Genomic DNA, 15,615 nt, shown 5'->3' on the forward strand with positions numbered 1-15,615 from the left:
GTATGTGTGGCCCTTAGTTCTGTGGGACATATCTCTGGGGCCATTGGCTCTGCGCTCCTAGTCTCTGTGGCCCTTAATTTTGGGGGATGCATCTCTGGAACCATTGGCTCTGGGCTCCTAGTATGTGTGGCCCTTAGTTCTGGGGGACATATCTCTGGGGCCATTGGCTCTGGGCTCCTAGTCTCTGTGGCCCTTAGTTTTGGGGATGCATCTCTGGGACCATTGGCTCTGGGCTCCTAGTATGTGTGGCCCTTAGTTCTGGGTACATATCTCTGGGGCCATTGGCTCTGGGCTCCTAGTCTCTGTGGCCCTTATTTCTGGGGGACGTACCTCTGGGGTCACTGGCTCTCAGCTCCTCTTCTCTGTGGCCCTTAGTTTTGGGGGGTGTACCTCTGGGGCCATGGGCTCTGGGTGCCTCAGCGCTGGACCCATTATCTGTGGGCTCCCCGTGGGCCTTTAGGTCTGGACTGCCCCCCACTACGACCCTTATCTCTGGACTCCCTGCACCTGGTGCCCTTGGGTCTGGGCTCGCTCTCTCCGGGGGCCTTGGCTCTCTGCTCCTCGGCTCGGTGCTGCTCAGTTCTCAGGCCTTAGCTCCGAGGTGAGTCCGGGGCTCCGGGGCCCTCAGCTCTGGCCAGTCCTGGAGAGTTCTTTACTTGCCGCGGCTGCACTTGAAAGGCTGTCGTGGAGCTTCCGCACGTGCTTCTTTAAATCAAAGTTCCTGCAGAAGCCCTTGCCGCACGTGACGCACGTGAAGGGCTTCTTGTCGTTGTGCGTGTGCATGTGGAAGGTCAGGTTGTAGATCTGGTGGAAGGCCTTGTTGCAGATGGTGCACTTGTACTGCTTCTCGCCGCTGTGCGTCAGCTTGTGGTTCTTGTAATTCCCTGGAGGGGGAGAGAAAGAAAGGGCAGGCGGGTTAGCGGGTGGGCTGAGGCGAGAGGGCCCCGGCCCGGGCCTTGTTAGGCCGCGTCCTGCGAGCGAGCGAGAGTCAGGAAGTTGTCAAACTCGCTCTGCGTCAAGGCCGGGCGGCAGCAACGGCCAGATTAGGAAATTAAAGAGAGGCCCGGTGTTGTGACCCGGCAAAACCAGGGCCGACATTAGAGCACAACTGGCACTTCCTATTTACAGGCCTCCACTTGAGGCCCTAATTCTCTGTAATGCGTGCAAGCTAACATGAGGAAAACCTAATTCAAAGGAGCAGGCAATTTCCCTAACTAGTGGAAGCGCGGTTTTGGGCGCCACAACGGGAAACGAACAGTGCAACATGGGTGACAAGGAATGCAACAGGTGTGTGTTGATTTCATATTATGTGCACATTGCAAGATATGGCTGCTAGGAATTGTGTACACAATATGGTAAATATGAATGTCTATGCTACTCAAGTCACTTAAAGGACTTTTTTTGTACATCAATGTGGAGGTGATTATCATGCCTGCTGTCCGGGTGTGTGGACATGAAACTTCCGAAGAAGTTAATTGGAAGTGACAGGCAGGCCGGTACCTCTTTCAGACGCTAGAAGACCCCCCCACCCCCTCCCCTCCCGCTACGGGAGATACCCGGTAGAGTCGAGTCACGCATTACAAAACGTGTTTTTCTTTCGCCTAAATTTACTAACCCAGCTACAATACACTGGCGTAAATACTATACTAACATTACAAATTCACTCAGCAGATATTCACCTTAAGGAAACGATATAAAATATATATATCGCCCCGGCTGTGAAAATAAATGTGGCCCAATAACACATTAAGTACAGCATATGCACTATAAACGCACAATAAAACTATAGAGCAAAGGTCAAATTCATTACCAAAATTCAGCACAATTCAAAAGCGGAAAGCAGTTTCACGTGCTCGCAGATTGCATGTAGCAGTTACCTGGTTACTTCTATGTGATTTTACCATACCACTGAAATGTAACCCCTTGCATGCTGGTTCAATACATTTTGTTAAAGTAAGTACAAGTGAAAATACCATGGCATAAAGCAGATATGCAAATATGCAGAGTATAATGTGGTATTTATTTCACTTCTCCAATGTTTCTCGCCCTGACCCCCAGTCTAACCTCCCCCCCCCCCCACACTTTCCCCTCTCTTACCCCTTCCCATTCTTAGGCACTGTATCAGATAATTTATTTGCATTCTTCTTTAACGCCATGTTGATGGTAAACAATATTCCTTCCTACCTACATCTACACCCCACACACACACACCATAGTTAAACGCATACTCGAGTGTTAATTACAAATCGTACATGCTTACAGGAAAGTGAATCTGAGGGCGTGCGCTTAAAGACAGCCTTCGAAACTAGCGCCTAAATAAACTCTTGTAATAATATGCGCAGGCGCTACACAAAGCACGCTCCCTGTAAAGTTCGGATTTGCTCGCGCTTGCTGTCTGACTGAAAGGAGTTTCTTTGCTACATTTTCCATTTCCAGACGGTCCCACGCCCCTGTCCCGAGGCCAGACGGGCACTCTATCTCGCTGCACTCACCTTTCTGGTGGAAGCCCTTGCCGCAGAACTCGCAGACGAAGGGCTTGTAGCCGGCGTGGATGCGGATGTGCGTGTTGAGCGTGGAGCTTCGGTTGAACGCCTTCCCGCACTGGTTGCACTTGTGAGGTTTTTCCTGGAGAGGAAAAAGCGAAACCCAAGAAGGGTCTGTTAGAGTTTCTTTTCGTGTGTCTCAACTTGTTCTACGCTCAGCCGCGCGCCCCGAAGCAAATCAAGACGGACGCTGTGTTCCGTGTCGCGACCTATCACTAAATATCACAGGTCCGTTGTGTACATAAAAGGGCACGCTTGCGCAAATCACGTGTCATGTACGTAGGAGCACAGTCGTGTAAGAACGGTGCTCGTGCAATTAACGACACCTGCATTTTTTACACAGCTAATGTATTCATGTTAGGTTTATGTTGAGGTAAATGGAGAATATGTTTTATATCAGCAGGTTTTTGTACATTTCAGGTAGATGGTGCAATTAACATACTTGTTTAATAAACAGCATGTTCATGCAACTCTCATTTTTTTATGTTAAGAGCTTGCGGGGGAAATATAAGCAGAGTTTAAATATTGTAGAAGATTTTGTAGACTGCAAAAAACGTATATAAGTAACATGCGTATTGTCCCAGGTGCTTGATATGTATGAACAAGTAACATTTCTATTCGTCACATATTTTGACAAACGATAGCAAGTGTTGCTTAATCTCAAAAGTTATGGTTACTTCATTTCAAAAAGTTTTTCGTAAATAAGAAAGCATGTATTATTTAGAGCAATTAACATGTCGAGTAATAGCTCGCGCGAGTAAATAGGAGGGCATTTTCATTCATAAACATAATTAAAAAAATATTTTTAAGTGAACGTCACAATTTTCTTATAAATAAGAACGCGCGTTCTTTTAGACAGATGAATACCTTCGTTGTATTAGTAATATTCAAATCAACAAGAGGGCACGGTAGTGACAAATATTGTCATTTAAGCAGTAGACATGTTCATTTGAATAGGGTCATTTTTTCGTGCGAGAAAGCCAAAAGCATCTACAGAAAAACATGCCACTGAACACGCGACAACATTTCAAGTAAATAGGAAGGCATGCTGTCAACTGTAGAAAATATTTAAATGAAAAAGGCGCTTTTCAATTATAAAAAGAACACGCGCATGTTGAGAAGGCATCCACACAGTCAATCAGGCCATGTCACGATAACAAAAACATGGAAACCTAGTCACCACAGAAAAAGGAATCACATTATATGGTAAATAATCGAGTCTGGTCAAATTAACCTGACAATATGCTGATTTACACGAGAACGCGTGTTTGTAAAAATGTGAGAACTTGTTGTCATAAATAAAGAGCGTGTTCTCTTAAAAGCGACCCAACTATGTGTAACGAAGATAACACTTCAATACAAGTAAACGTGAGTTTATGTAAATACCATATTCGTGTAGTAAGTGAAGCTGTCTAAATAAATATGTGAGCCTTTTAATTTAACGGAGTGTGTTCGTAAATATATAAGGTCGTGTGCATTCATATATGCGAGAGCTGGCGGTGTAAGTGAAAAACTATACGTAAGTAGGTATGTGACACCGTTCCCGGTAATAACATGACACGTTTGTAGATTAGAGAGACGTTCGTGTAAACAGATCAGCGTGTTGGTGTAAACAGGAGCGCACGTTCAGGTAAATATAACACACAATGCGGACGTCAATGGCGCATCTCCACGCGCTGCGTGCGCCTACCTGCGTGTGGATGATTTTGTGCCGACATAGGGTGCTGGCTTGTCGAAATCCTTTGCCGCAAACTTTACAGACGAAGGGTCGAGCACCAGTGTGGACTGGCATGTGGCGGGTTAAATTATAATGTGCATTAAAAACCTAAAAAAAAGAAGAAAGACAAAAGGCGTGTATATCAATAACTGTGTGTGAAGGCACTCATACATGCGTGGTGATACGGCGGAGGACAGAGCAGACACTCGCTATATAGCGACCAGGACAAGCACTCTAACTGTATTAATCAAACAAGGTGTGAATTTAAAGATAAACGCTTTTAAAGATGCGCACATTTCGTGTGACTTGATTCGGAGCGAAGGAGAATATAGAGCACTCTGGGGCCCTTTGCTCTTTGGTGCCCGCCCGGCACAGGTTCGCCCGACAGGTGTGGCTAGGGGGGCCTGTACAATGAGTCAGCAAGGGTACTAGGGGTGGGAGCGGTGCTAGAGGTGGGAGCGGTGCTAGAGGTAGGAGCCGGGCTAGGGCCGTGAGCGATGCTAGGGATGAGAGAGGTGCTAGGGATACGAGCATTGTTAAGAGGTGTGAGCAGTGCTAGTGCTGGGGTGGAAGCTGTGCTAGGGGTGTGAGCGGTGCTTGGAATGGGAGCCGTGCGTGGGATGTGAGCGGTGCTAGGGGTGGGAGCGGTGCGAGGGATGTGAGCTGTGCTAGGGGAGAGAGCGGTGCGAGGGATGTGAGCGGTGCTAGGGGTGGGAGCGGTGCCAGGGGTGGGAGCGGTGCCAGGGGTGGGAGCGGTGCTAGGGGTGGGAGCAGTGCTAGGGGTGGGAGCGGTGCTAGTCCTAGGGGTTGGAGCGGTGCTACGGATGGGAGTGGTGCTAGAGGTGGGGGCGGTGCTAGGGGTTTGAGCTGTGCAAGGGGTGGGAGCCGTGCCAGGGGAGAGAGCGGTGCTAGGGATGTGAGCAGTGCTAGGGGCGTGAGCGGTGCAAGGGATGTGAGCGGTGCTGGGATGGAGGCTGTATTAGGGGTGTGAACTGTGAACGGTGCTAGGGGTGTGAGCAGTGCTGGGCTGGGGGGTTGGAGCTGTGCAAGGGATGAGAGCGGTGCTAGAGGTGTGAGCGGAGTAAGTGATGGGAGCGGTGCTGCTGGTGATGAGAGCGGTGCTGATAGGGATGAGAGCGGTGCTGATAGGGATGAGAGCGGTGCTGATAGGGATGAGAGCGGCGCTGATAGGGATGAGAGCGGCGCTGATAGGGATGAGAGCGGTGTTAGGGATGGAAGCGGTGTTAGAGGTGTGAGCGGAGTGAGTGATGAGAGCGGTGCTGCTAGGGATGAGAGCGGCGCTGATAGGGATGAGAGCGGTGCTGATAGGGATGAGAGCGGTGCTGCTAGGGATGAGAGCGGTGCTGATAGGGATGAGAGCTGTGCTGCTGGGATAAGAGCGGTGCTGATAGGGATGAGAGCGGCGCTGATAGGGATGAGAGCGGTGCTGCTAGGGATGAGAGCGGTGCTGATAGGGATGAGAGCGGCGCTGATAGGGATGAGAGCGGTGCTGATAGGGATGAGAGCGGCGCTGATAGGGATGAGAGCTGTGCTGCTGGGATAAGAGCGGTGCTGATAGGGATGAGAGCGGCGCTGATAGGGATGAGAGCGGCGCTGATAGGGATGAGAGCGGTGCTGATAGGGATGAGAGCGGTGCTGATAGGGATGAGAGCGGTGCTGATAGGGATGAGAGCGGCGCTGATAGGGATGAGAGCTGTGCTGCTGGGATAAGAGCGGTGCTGATAGGAATGCGAGCGGTGTTAGGGATGGAAGCGGTGCTAGAAGTTTGAGCGTTGTTTGGGGTGAAAGGGATCTGAGCAGTACTAGGGTGGAAGGATGCTAGGGTGGAAGGATGCTAGGCTGGGAGCTAGCTAGGGATTGAGGGGTATGAGCGGTGCTGGGGGCTTGACCTTTGCCAGGGGTGTGAGCTGTTCTAGAGAAGGTAAGCTTGGTAGGGGGATTAAATGCGGCCACAGTGATGGGCATGGTGCTGAGGATGGGAAATGCGCTATGGTTAAGAGGAGTACCAGGGATGGGTAATGTGCTAAGGAAGGGAAAGTCGCTCTGGTTAAGAGGAGTACCAGCGGTGAAAGCTGTGCTACGGACGGTAACCCCGTTCTGGTTAAGATGAGTACCAGGGATGGTCAGTGTGGTAAGGGCGGGAAGGTCGCTATTGTTAAGAGGAGTACCAGGGATGGGTAGTGAGTTCATGACGGGGTGGCACTCTGGTGAAGAGGAGTTCCAGGGAGCTAGGATCAGCGGGTAGTACCAGGGGCAGGGACTACGAGAGATGGGCCCGGGATTGGCAGTCTGATTGGCCGGAAAAGCAGCTGGAGACACAGCTGCCAAGGGTACGGTGGCATAGAAGTGAGCTTTGGGAAGGGCAGTGTGGGAGGCAGGGGTGCCAGAGGTGTCTGCTGTGCGACAGGGGCACTAATGGCAGAAGGGGGCTCACTGGACGTCTAAGAGGGGGTTTCTGTGGCAGACAAGGACAGGGATGCAAATGATGCTAGAGCGGTCGAGGGTCTCGGGGTGACAAAGGTGCCCGGGTGACGAGGGAGGCAAGGGTGGGGAGGGTGATGAGACCTGGAGGGTTCCAGGGCTGGAAGAGTCGAGGGCTGGGGACAGCGTTGGGGTTTGGAAGGAATATTAAGGGTCTCGGGTAGAAAGGCTAAAGGGGGCGTGGTATGTGTCAGCACTGTTCTCAGATTGGCGGCAGTGACCCCATAACCCCTTGGGCACAGTGGGCCCTTAGGGTCTGCTGTCGAGAAGGGTGGTAGTGTGTGAATTCCTCCCGAAAACAGTGGATACACAATATCCTCCAACACGCAATATCCGCCAGAGGTTCTCCACCGGAAGTATTGCCTTGATGGATGGTGTCACAACCCTTAGCTACATCAAACCCTTACTAAGCAGAGGGAACCAGACCTACAAAATAAAGGGTAGACGCTTCATTTAGCTCTGCTGTATTTTACAGCAGTCGCCAAAGCCCCCCCCCCCCCCCCCCCCCCGTCTTACTCTTTCCAGGGCCCCAGGCAACAATCAATGTAACGGGCAAAGTAAGTGTCCCATCCCCGACTCTGCTGGGTCAATACCCCGCACTGCACCAGCAGCAGCATCCTGCTACCCTCTTACCTGGCTCTGCACCCTAAGCTCTGGTCTCCTTGTCCTTTAAATTCCCCTCCACCAACAAAGTTGGCGTCTAACGGCCCTATACATTGCACCGTGTCCGGGACATGGAATGTACTTAACTTTTGGGTTCTGCTCCTAAGCAACGATTGATTCTACCCGACTCCTGCAGTGTGCTTCGGCCGAGCTCGGATCAGATGCCGACGTCTCTCTGACCTAGAGTCATCTTAGATAGGACTGTACCCAGGGTCAGACCCTAATGTCCCCTTCCTTTCGAGGTACCCAGCACTTGAAAGAAAGAGTCTGAAAACTTGGCTCTTTCCTAAGGACTGATCTTTAGTTCTACCCCATTGTTACTCTGGTCTGCTCATATGACGGTCATACTCCAGTCTAAGCGCCAGGATACAAGTAGGGTGGCAGTTTGAGCTGTGTAAGAACCTAGTACAATACAATACTTGCACCTGTTGCCCTGTACTGCTCGCTCGGATCCGCTGGTCTATTACCACCCATTACACATAGAGCTCGGCTCTCCAGGTCCCTTATTACACTCACTGTACTCAGAGCTGGGACTCACCGCTCTCTTACCACACTCACTGTACTCAGAGCTGGGACTCACCGCTCCCTTACCACACTCACTGTACTCAGAGCTGGGACTCACCGCTCTCTTACCACACTCACTGTACTCAGAGCTGGGACTCACCGCTCCCTTACCACACTCACTGTACTCAGAGCTGGGACTCACCGCTCTCTTACCACACTCACTGTACTCAGAGCTGGGACTCACCGCTCCCTTACCACACTCACTGTACTCAGAGCTGGGACTCACCGCTCCCTTACCACACTCACTGTACTCAGAGCTGGGACTCACCGCTCCCTTACCACACACACTGTACTCAGAGCTGGGACTCACCGCTCTCTTACCACACTCACTGTACTCAGAGCTGGGACTCACCGCTCCCTTACCACACTCACTGTACTCAGAGCTGGGACTCACCGCTCTCTTACCACACACACTGTACTCAGAGCTCTGACCTACCGCTCCCTTACCACACTCACTGTACTCAGAGCTGGAACTCACCGCTCCCTTACCACACACACTGTACTCAGAGCTGGGACCCACCGCTCCCTTACCACACTCACTGTACTCAGAGCTGGGACTCACCGCTCTCTTACCACACACACTGTACTCAGAGCTCTGACCTACCGCTCCCTTACCACACTCACTGTACTCAGAGCTGGGACTCACCGCTCCCTTACCACACACACTGTACTCAGAGCTGGGACCCACCGCTCCCTTACCACACTCACTGTACTCAGAGCTGGGACTCACCGCTCCCTTACCACACACACTGTACTCAGAGCTGGGACTCACCGCTCTCTTACCACACTCACTGTACTCAGAGCTGGGACTCACCGCTCCCTTACCACACTCACTGTACTCAGAGCTGGGACTAAGCATGAGCGAATTTTGCGGATCTCGCGTTCGCGAATTTTGCGGATTTGCGGATTCGCAATCCGCAAAATCCGCGAATTCCCGCGAATTTGCGGATTTTTTTTTTTTTGTGTTCGCCCGTGTTTCTGCCAGTTCGCGAGGGTTTTGTACACTTTCGCAAATTGCGAACTTACCTGTCGGGTCGCAAGTTTCGCGAACTTGTTGTTTCTACGTGTCCAGCCTGTTTGGGACACTCTTCTTCATCACTGCCACTCTCTGTCACCACTGCCACTCTCTGACTACTCATGCCACCCTCTGGCCCACCCATGCCACCCTCTGTTTCATCACCACACCCTCTGGTTTGTCCAGTGTACATTATTTTCGGCAAAGCAAAGCACACCTTCCCTGCCTCAAGTGACCTGAATTAATTTGGGGCTGATTAATGTGTCACAGAATATTTTTTTAGCTGGCACCTGCTTCCTTAGTGCGCCCTGATTAGTGATCTTTTGCACTTGCTAAGTGCTTTCATTGTTGCAAAATTAGTTACAACACCTGCCCTGCCCCAACTGACAATAATGAATTAGGGGCTGATTAATGGATTTTAACTTCCAGCCTGGCTCCTGCTTGTCTCCCTTAGCTGTAATTCAGGACCTTTGTGGCATATGTGTAACTATTCTGAGGTTCAGAGCAGGGTCACATAATAGTTTCAACTGGCAACTGAACTCTGGAGGGGCCCCTCAGGAAGCACTACAGGAAATGGCTACTAATGATGAGCCTGAACTTTTGAACCTGGTAAGTAGTTACTTTCAGTTTTGCTAAGATCGTCTTTCTGCAATTTTGCACTTATTCGCGGGGCGCGAACTCACGCGAACAGTGCGAGCAGTGCGAGCAAAATCCGCTGCTCGCGGATTTGCGGATTTTGCGGGAAATTCGCAAATCTCGCGGATTGCGGATTTCCCGAAAATCCGCAAAATCCGCGAGCGGAACGGATTTTCCGCCCATGCCTAGCTGGGACTCACCGCTCCCATACGACACTCACTGTACTCAGAGCTGGGACTCACCGCTCCCTTACGACACTCACTGTACTCAGAGCTGGGACCCACCGCTCCCTTACCACACACACTGTACTCAGAGCTCGGACCCACCGCTCCCTTACCACACACACTGTACTCAGAGCTGGGACCCACCGCTCCCTTACCACACACACTGTTCTCAGAGCTCGGACCCACCGCTCCCTTACCACACTCACTGTACTCAGAGCTGGGACTCACCGCTCCCTTACCACACACATTGTACTCAGAGCTGGGACTCACCGCTCCCTTACCACACTCACTGTACTCAGAGCTGGGACTCACCGCTCCCTTACCACACTCACTGTACTCAGAGCTGGGACCCACCGCTCCCTTACCACACACACTGTACTCAGAGCTCGGACCCACCGCTCCCTTACCACACACACTGTACTCAGAGCTGGGACCCACCGCTCCCTTACCACACACACTGTTCTCAGAGCTCGGACCCACCGCTCCCTTACCACACTCACTGTACTCAGAGCTGGGACTCACCGCTCCCTTACCACACTCACTGTACTCAGAGCTCTGACCCACCGCTCCCTTACCACACTCACTGTACTCAGAGCTGGGACTCACCGCTCCCTTACCACACACATTGTACTCAGAGCTGGGACTCACCGCTCCCTTACCACACTCACTGTACTCAGAGCTGGGACTCACCGCTCCCTTACCACACTCACTGTACTCAGCTGCTGGTCCCTACCTCTACATTGTACACAATCCCTTACTGGGCTGTATAGAAAGCACGGTTCTAGCGTTATCCTTGCAGTACACCCTACACAGGACATTGGTCTGCTGATTTCTTGCCATATACTAGACTTATAGCACTGACCAGTTGTTCTCTTCACAATTACTGTGGTCAGGGCTCTGAACTACTATGCCACTGCCCTACACTGCAGCCAGATCACTGATAGTCCCTTACTCTACTCAAACACTGATCTGGTGGTATCCTTGCAATACACTGCACCCTGAGCAGGGACCTGCGAACTCCTTGTCATTCACTGGCTGTACCCAGAGCACTGATCTAGTGACACCTTAGCAAACACTGGAGTCAGAGCTCAGACCTGCAGTTTCCTGTCATACACTGTATCCAGAGCATTGATGTGCTGATTCCTTTCCATACACTCACTTTACTCACAGCATTGACCTAGTGCCCCTTAGCAAACACTGGAGTCAGAGCTCAGATCTGCAGGTTCCTTGCTATACACTGACTGTACCCAAAGCATTGACCCAGAGCTCTCTCCCCACACTCTGCTCTGAACACTGATCTTGTAGTTTCCCTTCAATGCACTGCGCCCTCACTTCGCCTAGGGTCAGAGCTGCTAGGAGCTGCACTGCGCCCTCACTTCGCCTAGGGTCAGAGCTGCTGGGAGCTGCACTGCGCTCTCACTTCGCCTAGGGTCAGAACTGCTGGGAGCTTCACTGCACCCTCACTTCGCCTAGGGTCAGAGCTGCTGGGAGCTGCACTGCGCCCTCACTTCACCTAGGGTCAGAGCTGCTGGGTGCTGCACTGCACCCTCACTTCACCTAGGGTCAGAGCTGCTGGGAGCTGCACTGCGCCCTCACTTCGCCTAGGGTCAGAGCTGCTGGGAGCTGCACTGCGCCCTCACTTCGCCTAGGGTCAGAGCTGCTGGGAGTTGCACTGCGCCCTTACTTCGCTTAGGGTCAGAGCTGCTGGAAGCTGCACTGTGCCCTCACTTCGCTTAGGGTCAGAGCTGCTGGGAGCTGCACTGCGCCCTCACTTCGCGTAGGGTCAGAGCTGCTGGGAGCTGCACTGCGCCTTCACTTCGCTTGGAGTCAGAGCTGCTGGGAGCTGCACTGCGCCCTCACTTCGCTTAGGGTCAGAGCTGCTGGGAGCTGCACTGCGCCCTCTCTTCGCCTAGGGTCAGAGCTGCTGGGAGCTGCACTGTGCCCTCACTTCGCTTAGGGTCAGAGCTGCTGGGAGCTGCACTGCGCCCTCACTTCGCTTAGGGTCAGAGCTGCTGGGAGCTGCACTGCGCCCTCACTTCGCGTAGGGTCAGAGCTGCTGGGAGCTGCACTGCGCCCTCACTTCGCTTAGGGTCAGAGCTGCTGGGAGCTGCACTGCGCCCTCACTTCGCCTAGGGTCAGAGCTGCTGGGAGCTGCACTGCGCCCTCACTTCGCTTAGAGTCAGAGCTGCTGGGAACTGCACTGCACCCTCACTTCGCGTAGGGTCAGAGCTGCTGGGAGCTGCACTGCGCCCTCACTTCGCGTTGGGTCAGAGCTGCTGGGAGCTGCACTGCACTCTCACCTCGCTTAGGGTTCAGAGCTGCTGGGAGCTGCACTGCGCCCTCACCTCGCTTAGGATCAGAGCTGCTGGGAGCTGCACTGCACCCTCACTTCGCCTAGGGTCAGAGATGCTGGGAGCTGCACTGCGCCCTCACTTCGCCTAGGGTCAGAACTGCTGGGAGCTGCACTGCGCCCTCACTTCGCCTAGGGTCAGAGCTGCTGGGAGCTGCACTGCGCCCTCACCTCGCTTAGGGTCAGAGCTGCTGGGAGCTGCACTGCGCCCTCACTTTGCCTAGTGTCAGAGCTGCTGGGAGCTGCACTGCGCCCTCACTTCGCTTAGGGTCAGAGCTGCTGGGAGCTGCACTGCGCCTTCACCTCACTTAGGGTCAGAGCTGCTGGAGCTGCACTGCGCCCTCACCTCGCTTAGGGTCAGAGCTGCTGGGAGCTGCACTGCGCCCTCACTTTGCCTATGGTCAGAGCTGCTGGGAGCTGCACTGCGCCCTCACTTCGCCTAGGGTCAGAACTGCTGGGAGCTGCACTGCGCCCTCACTTCGCCTAGGGTCAGAGCTGCTGGGAGCTGCACTGCGCCCTCACTTCGCCTAGGGTCAGAACTGCTGGGAGCTGCACTGCGCCCTCACTTCGCCTAGGGTCAGAGCTGCTGGGAGCTGCACTGCGCCCTCACCTCGCTTAGGGTCAGAGCTGCTGGGAGCTGCACTGCGCCCTCACTTCGCCTAGTGTGGGAGCTGCACTGCGCCCTCACTTCGCTTAGGGTCAGAGCTGCTGGAGCTGCACTGCGCCCTCCATTCACCTAGGGTCAGAGCTGCTGGGAGCTGCACTGCGCCCTCACTTCGCCTAGTGTGGGAGCTGCACTGCGCTCTCACTTCGCGTAGGATCAGAGCTGCTGGGAGCTGCACTGCGCCCTCACTTCGCCTAGGGTCAGAGCTGCACTGCGCCCTCACTTCGCTTAGGGTCAGAGCTGCACCACGCCCTCACATCGCCTAGGGTCAGAGCTGCACTGCGCCCTCACTTCGCTTAGGGTCAGAGCTGCACTGCGCCCTGACTTCGCTTAGGGTCAGAGCTGCACTGCGCCCTCACTTCGCTTAGGGTCACATCTGCTGGGAGCTGATCATGGTCCGTTCACTCTATGCAGCCTGCTGATCTCCTGGTCTCTTAGAAAGACGCAGCCGCCTCTCAGCCTCCATCTTCGGAGCCCTCGCCAGCCTCTGTGCCCACAATATTGATTGTGTGGCCCATCACCAAACACTGCACACATGGCGTTCGTTTCCTGGGCCTTTAACATACTCCACCCAGAGCGCTGGTCTGCAGGGCCCTTTCTATACCCTATCCCTGCGTTGCTGCGCCCTTGACGCACTCTGCACCCAGAGCCGAATGCTGCAGGCACGTTACTATGCCCCTTACATAGAACACCGACCTGCGCATCTTTCACTATACCCTGTTCACCAAGAACTGCTCTGGTGAGCCCGTACCACACTCTGTACCCATAGTACTGACCTGGCATCCCTTACTATACCCTGTACACGGAGAACTGCTCTGGTGGGCCCTTATCATACTCTGTACCCATAGTACTGACCTGGCATCCCTTACTATACCCTGTACACAGAGAACTGCTCTGGGGGGCCCTTATCATACTCTGCACCCAGAGCACTGTCCTGGAGTCTGTTACTAAATCCTGGACACGCATAACTGTCCTGGGGCACTTGCAACACTCTGTACCCAGAGCCATGACCTGCACACGGAAAGCTGTACTGGTGGGTCCTTGCATGCCCTTTACCCGGAGTACTGACCTACCGTCTCCTACTACACCCTATACCCAGAGAACCGTTCTGGTGGCCCCTTCCATACTCTGTACCCAGAGCACTGACCTTGTGCCCCTTGCTATACAGTACACAGAGAACTGCTGTGGTGGCCCCTTCCATACTCTGTACCCAGAGCGCTGACCTGCCGTCCCTTACAGCACCCGGTACCCATAGAAGCGCTCTGGGGGTCCTTACCTTGCCGCAGACGTCACACGTGAAGTTCTTCGGTTTCCCATCCGGGGCACTGGAGCTGAGTTTGCTGTGACTTTTGACCCCGTTCCTGTCCACTGAGAAGGCCGTGTTCTCCTTCATCACCTGGTCCAGCTGCCCCGGCAGGCGCTCCTTGTGCGGGTACTGAAGGTTCGAGAACTTCTCGGCCGCCAGGCTCGCCAGCTTGGCATTTTCCAACAAAAGCAGTTTCTGGTGGGCGGACAGGGAAGCCTGGGACTGAGCGTTCAAGATGCCGGAGGGGAACAAGTGCCCGCTGAGGAGGTCGTGCGGGTGGTACGAAGAGTCCACGTAGTTGAAGTAGTACAGGGACCCGTTGGCGGGCATCCCCACGGCCTGGTTGATCACCTGCGGCTTGATGACCCGGCTGGTGGGCAGCACGGACTGCCCAATGTTCAAGTCGCTCTTGCAACAAATGCCACAGTTGGACTTGCAGAGCGAGCTGCAGACGGCGCCCCTCAGGCTCGACTTCCAGAGCTCCGAGTAGTTCAGGAGAGACTTGGGGTGCATCTCGTAGCCCACGGGCTGCATGGGCAGCATGCAGGGTACGGGGGCACACAGGCTGGGCGCCTTCTTGGACTCGGGCTCCGTGCCCGGCCTGTGCTCGGGGAAGGCGGCTAGCCGGGGCTCCGCGCTCTTTGCCATGATCCTGTCGATGGAGAACGCCAGGGTCTTGGGAGTGCCGGTGCCCGGGCTCCTGCCCTCGTGCCGGGGACAGGAGGGCACCACGATGGGCTCCAGGGACGCCGAGCTCGCCATCCTCGCAGGGACTGGTTCCTTGGTCACTGCAAACTAGTCTGCATTCCGGGGAAGCCGGTGCACGCACCACTCAAACGAGCACCCAGCCCGCGCCGTGCCACCCATTTACATTCAAATGAACATACCCAGGAACAATGCCACCCGGGGGGCCCGATTAGTGCTCATTAAGTGGCGCACACAAAGTAGCAGACATGCTCGACCTTGTTAGGGAGCGCCCAGCGATCTGCGCGCAGTGCCCGGCTCCTCACACGGGAAGCATGACTGGAGGGGGGGCGGGGGACTCGGAAGTGCCTGGTGCCACCAGAGCTGCTAGGAGATGCACTCCGGGGAGACTGCCTGGCTGCACTGTCACTTTGTGATTGCCAGCATCTTCACCAGCGCCACATCGCCGTCTCGTGCAGGAAGCTGACATCACGTGGAGTCACGGCAGGCAGAGTGTGGCATGGGAGGGCCACTGTGCAGCAGCTCAGATCACCAGCAGCACGCGCGGCTGTCACCAGCCACAGTGCGCGACTAGTCAACAAGCTGAGCAGGCGGCGCTCTCTCTGCAGGGACAGCAGGCGGGCAGTGCTGCGCACCTGGGAGCCGCGTGCGAGTCCGGGAGCCTACGGGACAGTCACACCAGAGCGCACGCGGCCACTTTTGATAAACGAGAAGTTGTTTTCAAAC

At 54.2% G+C, this 15,615-nt stretch overlaps 1 protein-coding gene across 1 annotated transcript; it reads right to left on the reverse strand.

Annotated features, from left to right (window-relative positions):
* Positions 1-256: 256 nt before the first annotated feature.
* FEZF2 (FEZ family zinc finger 2) lies at positions 257-15,209 on the reverse strand. The gene is made up of 4 exons (XM_086936849.1): positions 14,155-15,209; positions 4,234-4,368; positions 2,493-2,625; positions 257-884 (listed from the first exon to the last, which is right to left on the reverse strand). Exons 1-4 carry the CDS (start codon positions 14,944-14,946, stop codon positions 625-627), a joined length of 1,320 nt encoding a protein of 439 aa, XP_086792975.1. The 5' UTR covers positions 14,947-15,209; the 3' UTR covers positions 257-624.
* Positions 15,210-15,615: the final 406 nt, after the last annotated feature.

The sequence above is a fragment of the Lissotriton vulgaris genome, chromosome 9 (assembly GCF_964263255.1).
Source record: "Lissotriton vulgaris chromosome 9, aLisVul1.2, whole genome shotgun sequence".
NCBI classification, from domain to species: Eukaryota; Metazoa; Chordata; class Amphibia; order Caudata; family Salamandridae; genus Lissotriton; species Lissotriton vulgaris.

What these genes read in the sequence shown, in the direction of transcription:
- FEZF2 (XM_086936849.1), bottom strand. Translation starts at nt 14,946, where the DNA reads ATGGCGAGCTCGGCGTCCCTGGAGCCCATCGTGGTGCCCTCCTGTCCC. An exon ending in ACAAAATCATCCACACGCAG is followed by an intron (nt 2,626 to 4,233) that starts GTAGGCGCACGC and finishes TTTCCTCTCCAG; the next exon opens with GAAAAACCTCACAAGTGCAA. An exon ending in CAAGGGCTTCCACCAGAAAG is followed by an intron (nt 885 to 2,492) that starts GTGAGTGCAGCG and finishes CTCCCCCTCCAG; the next exon opens with GGAATTACAAGAACCACAAG.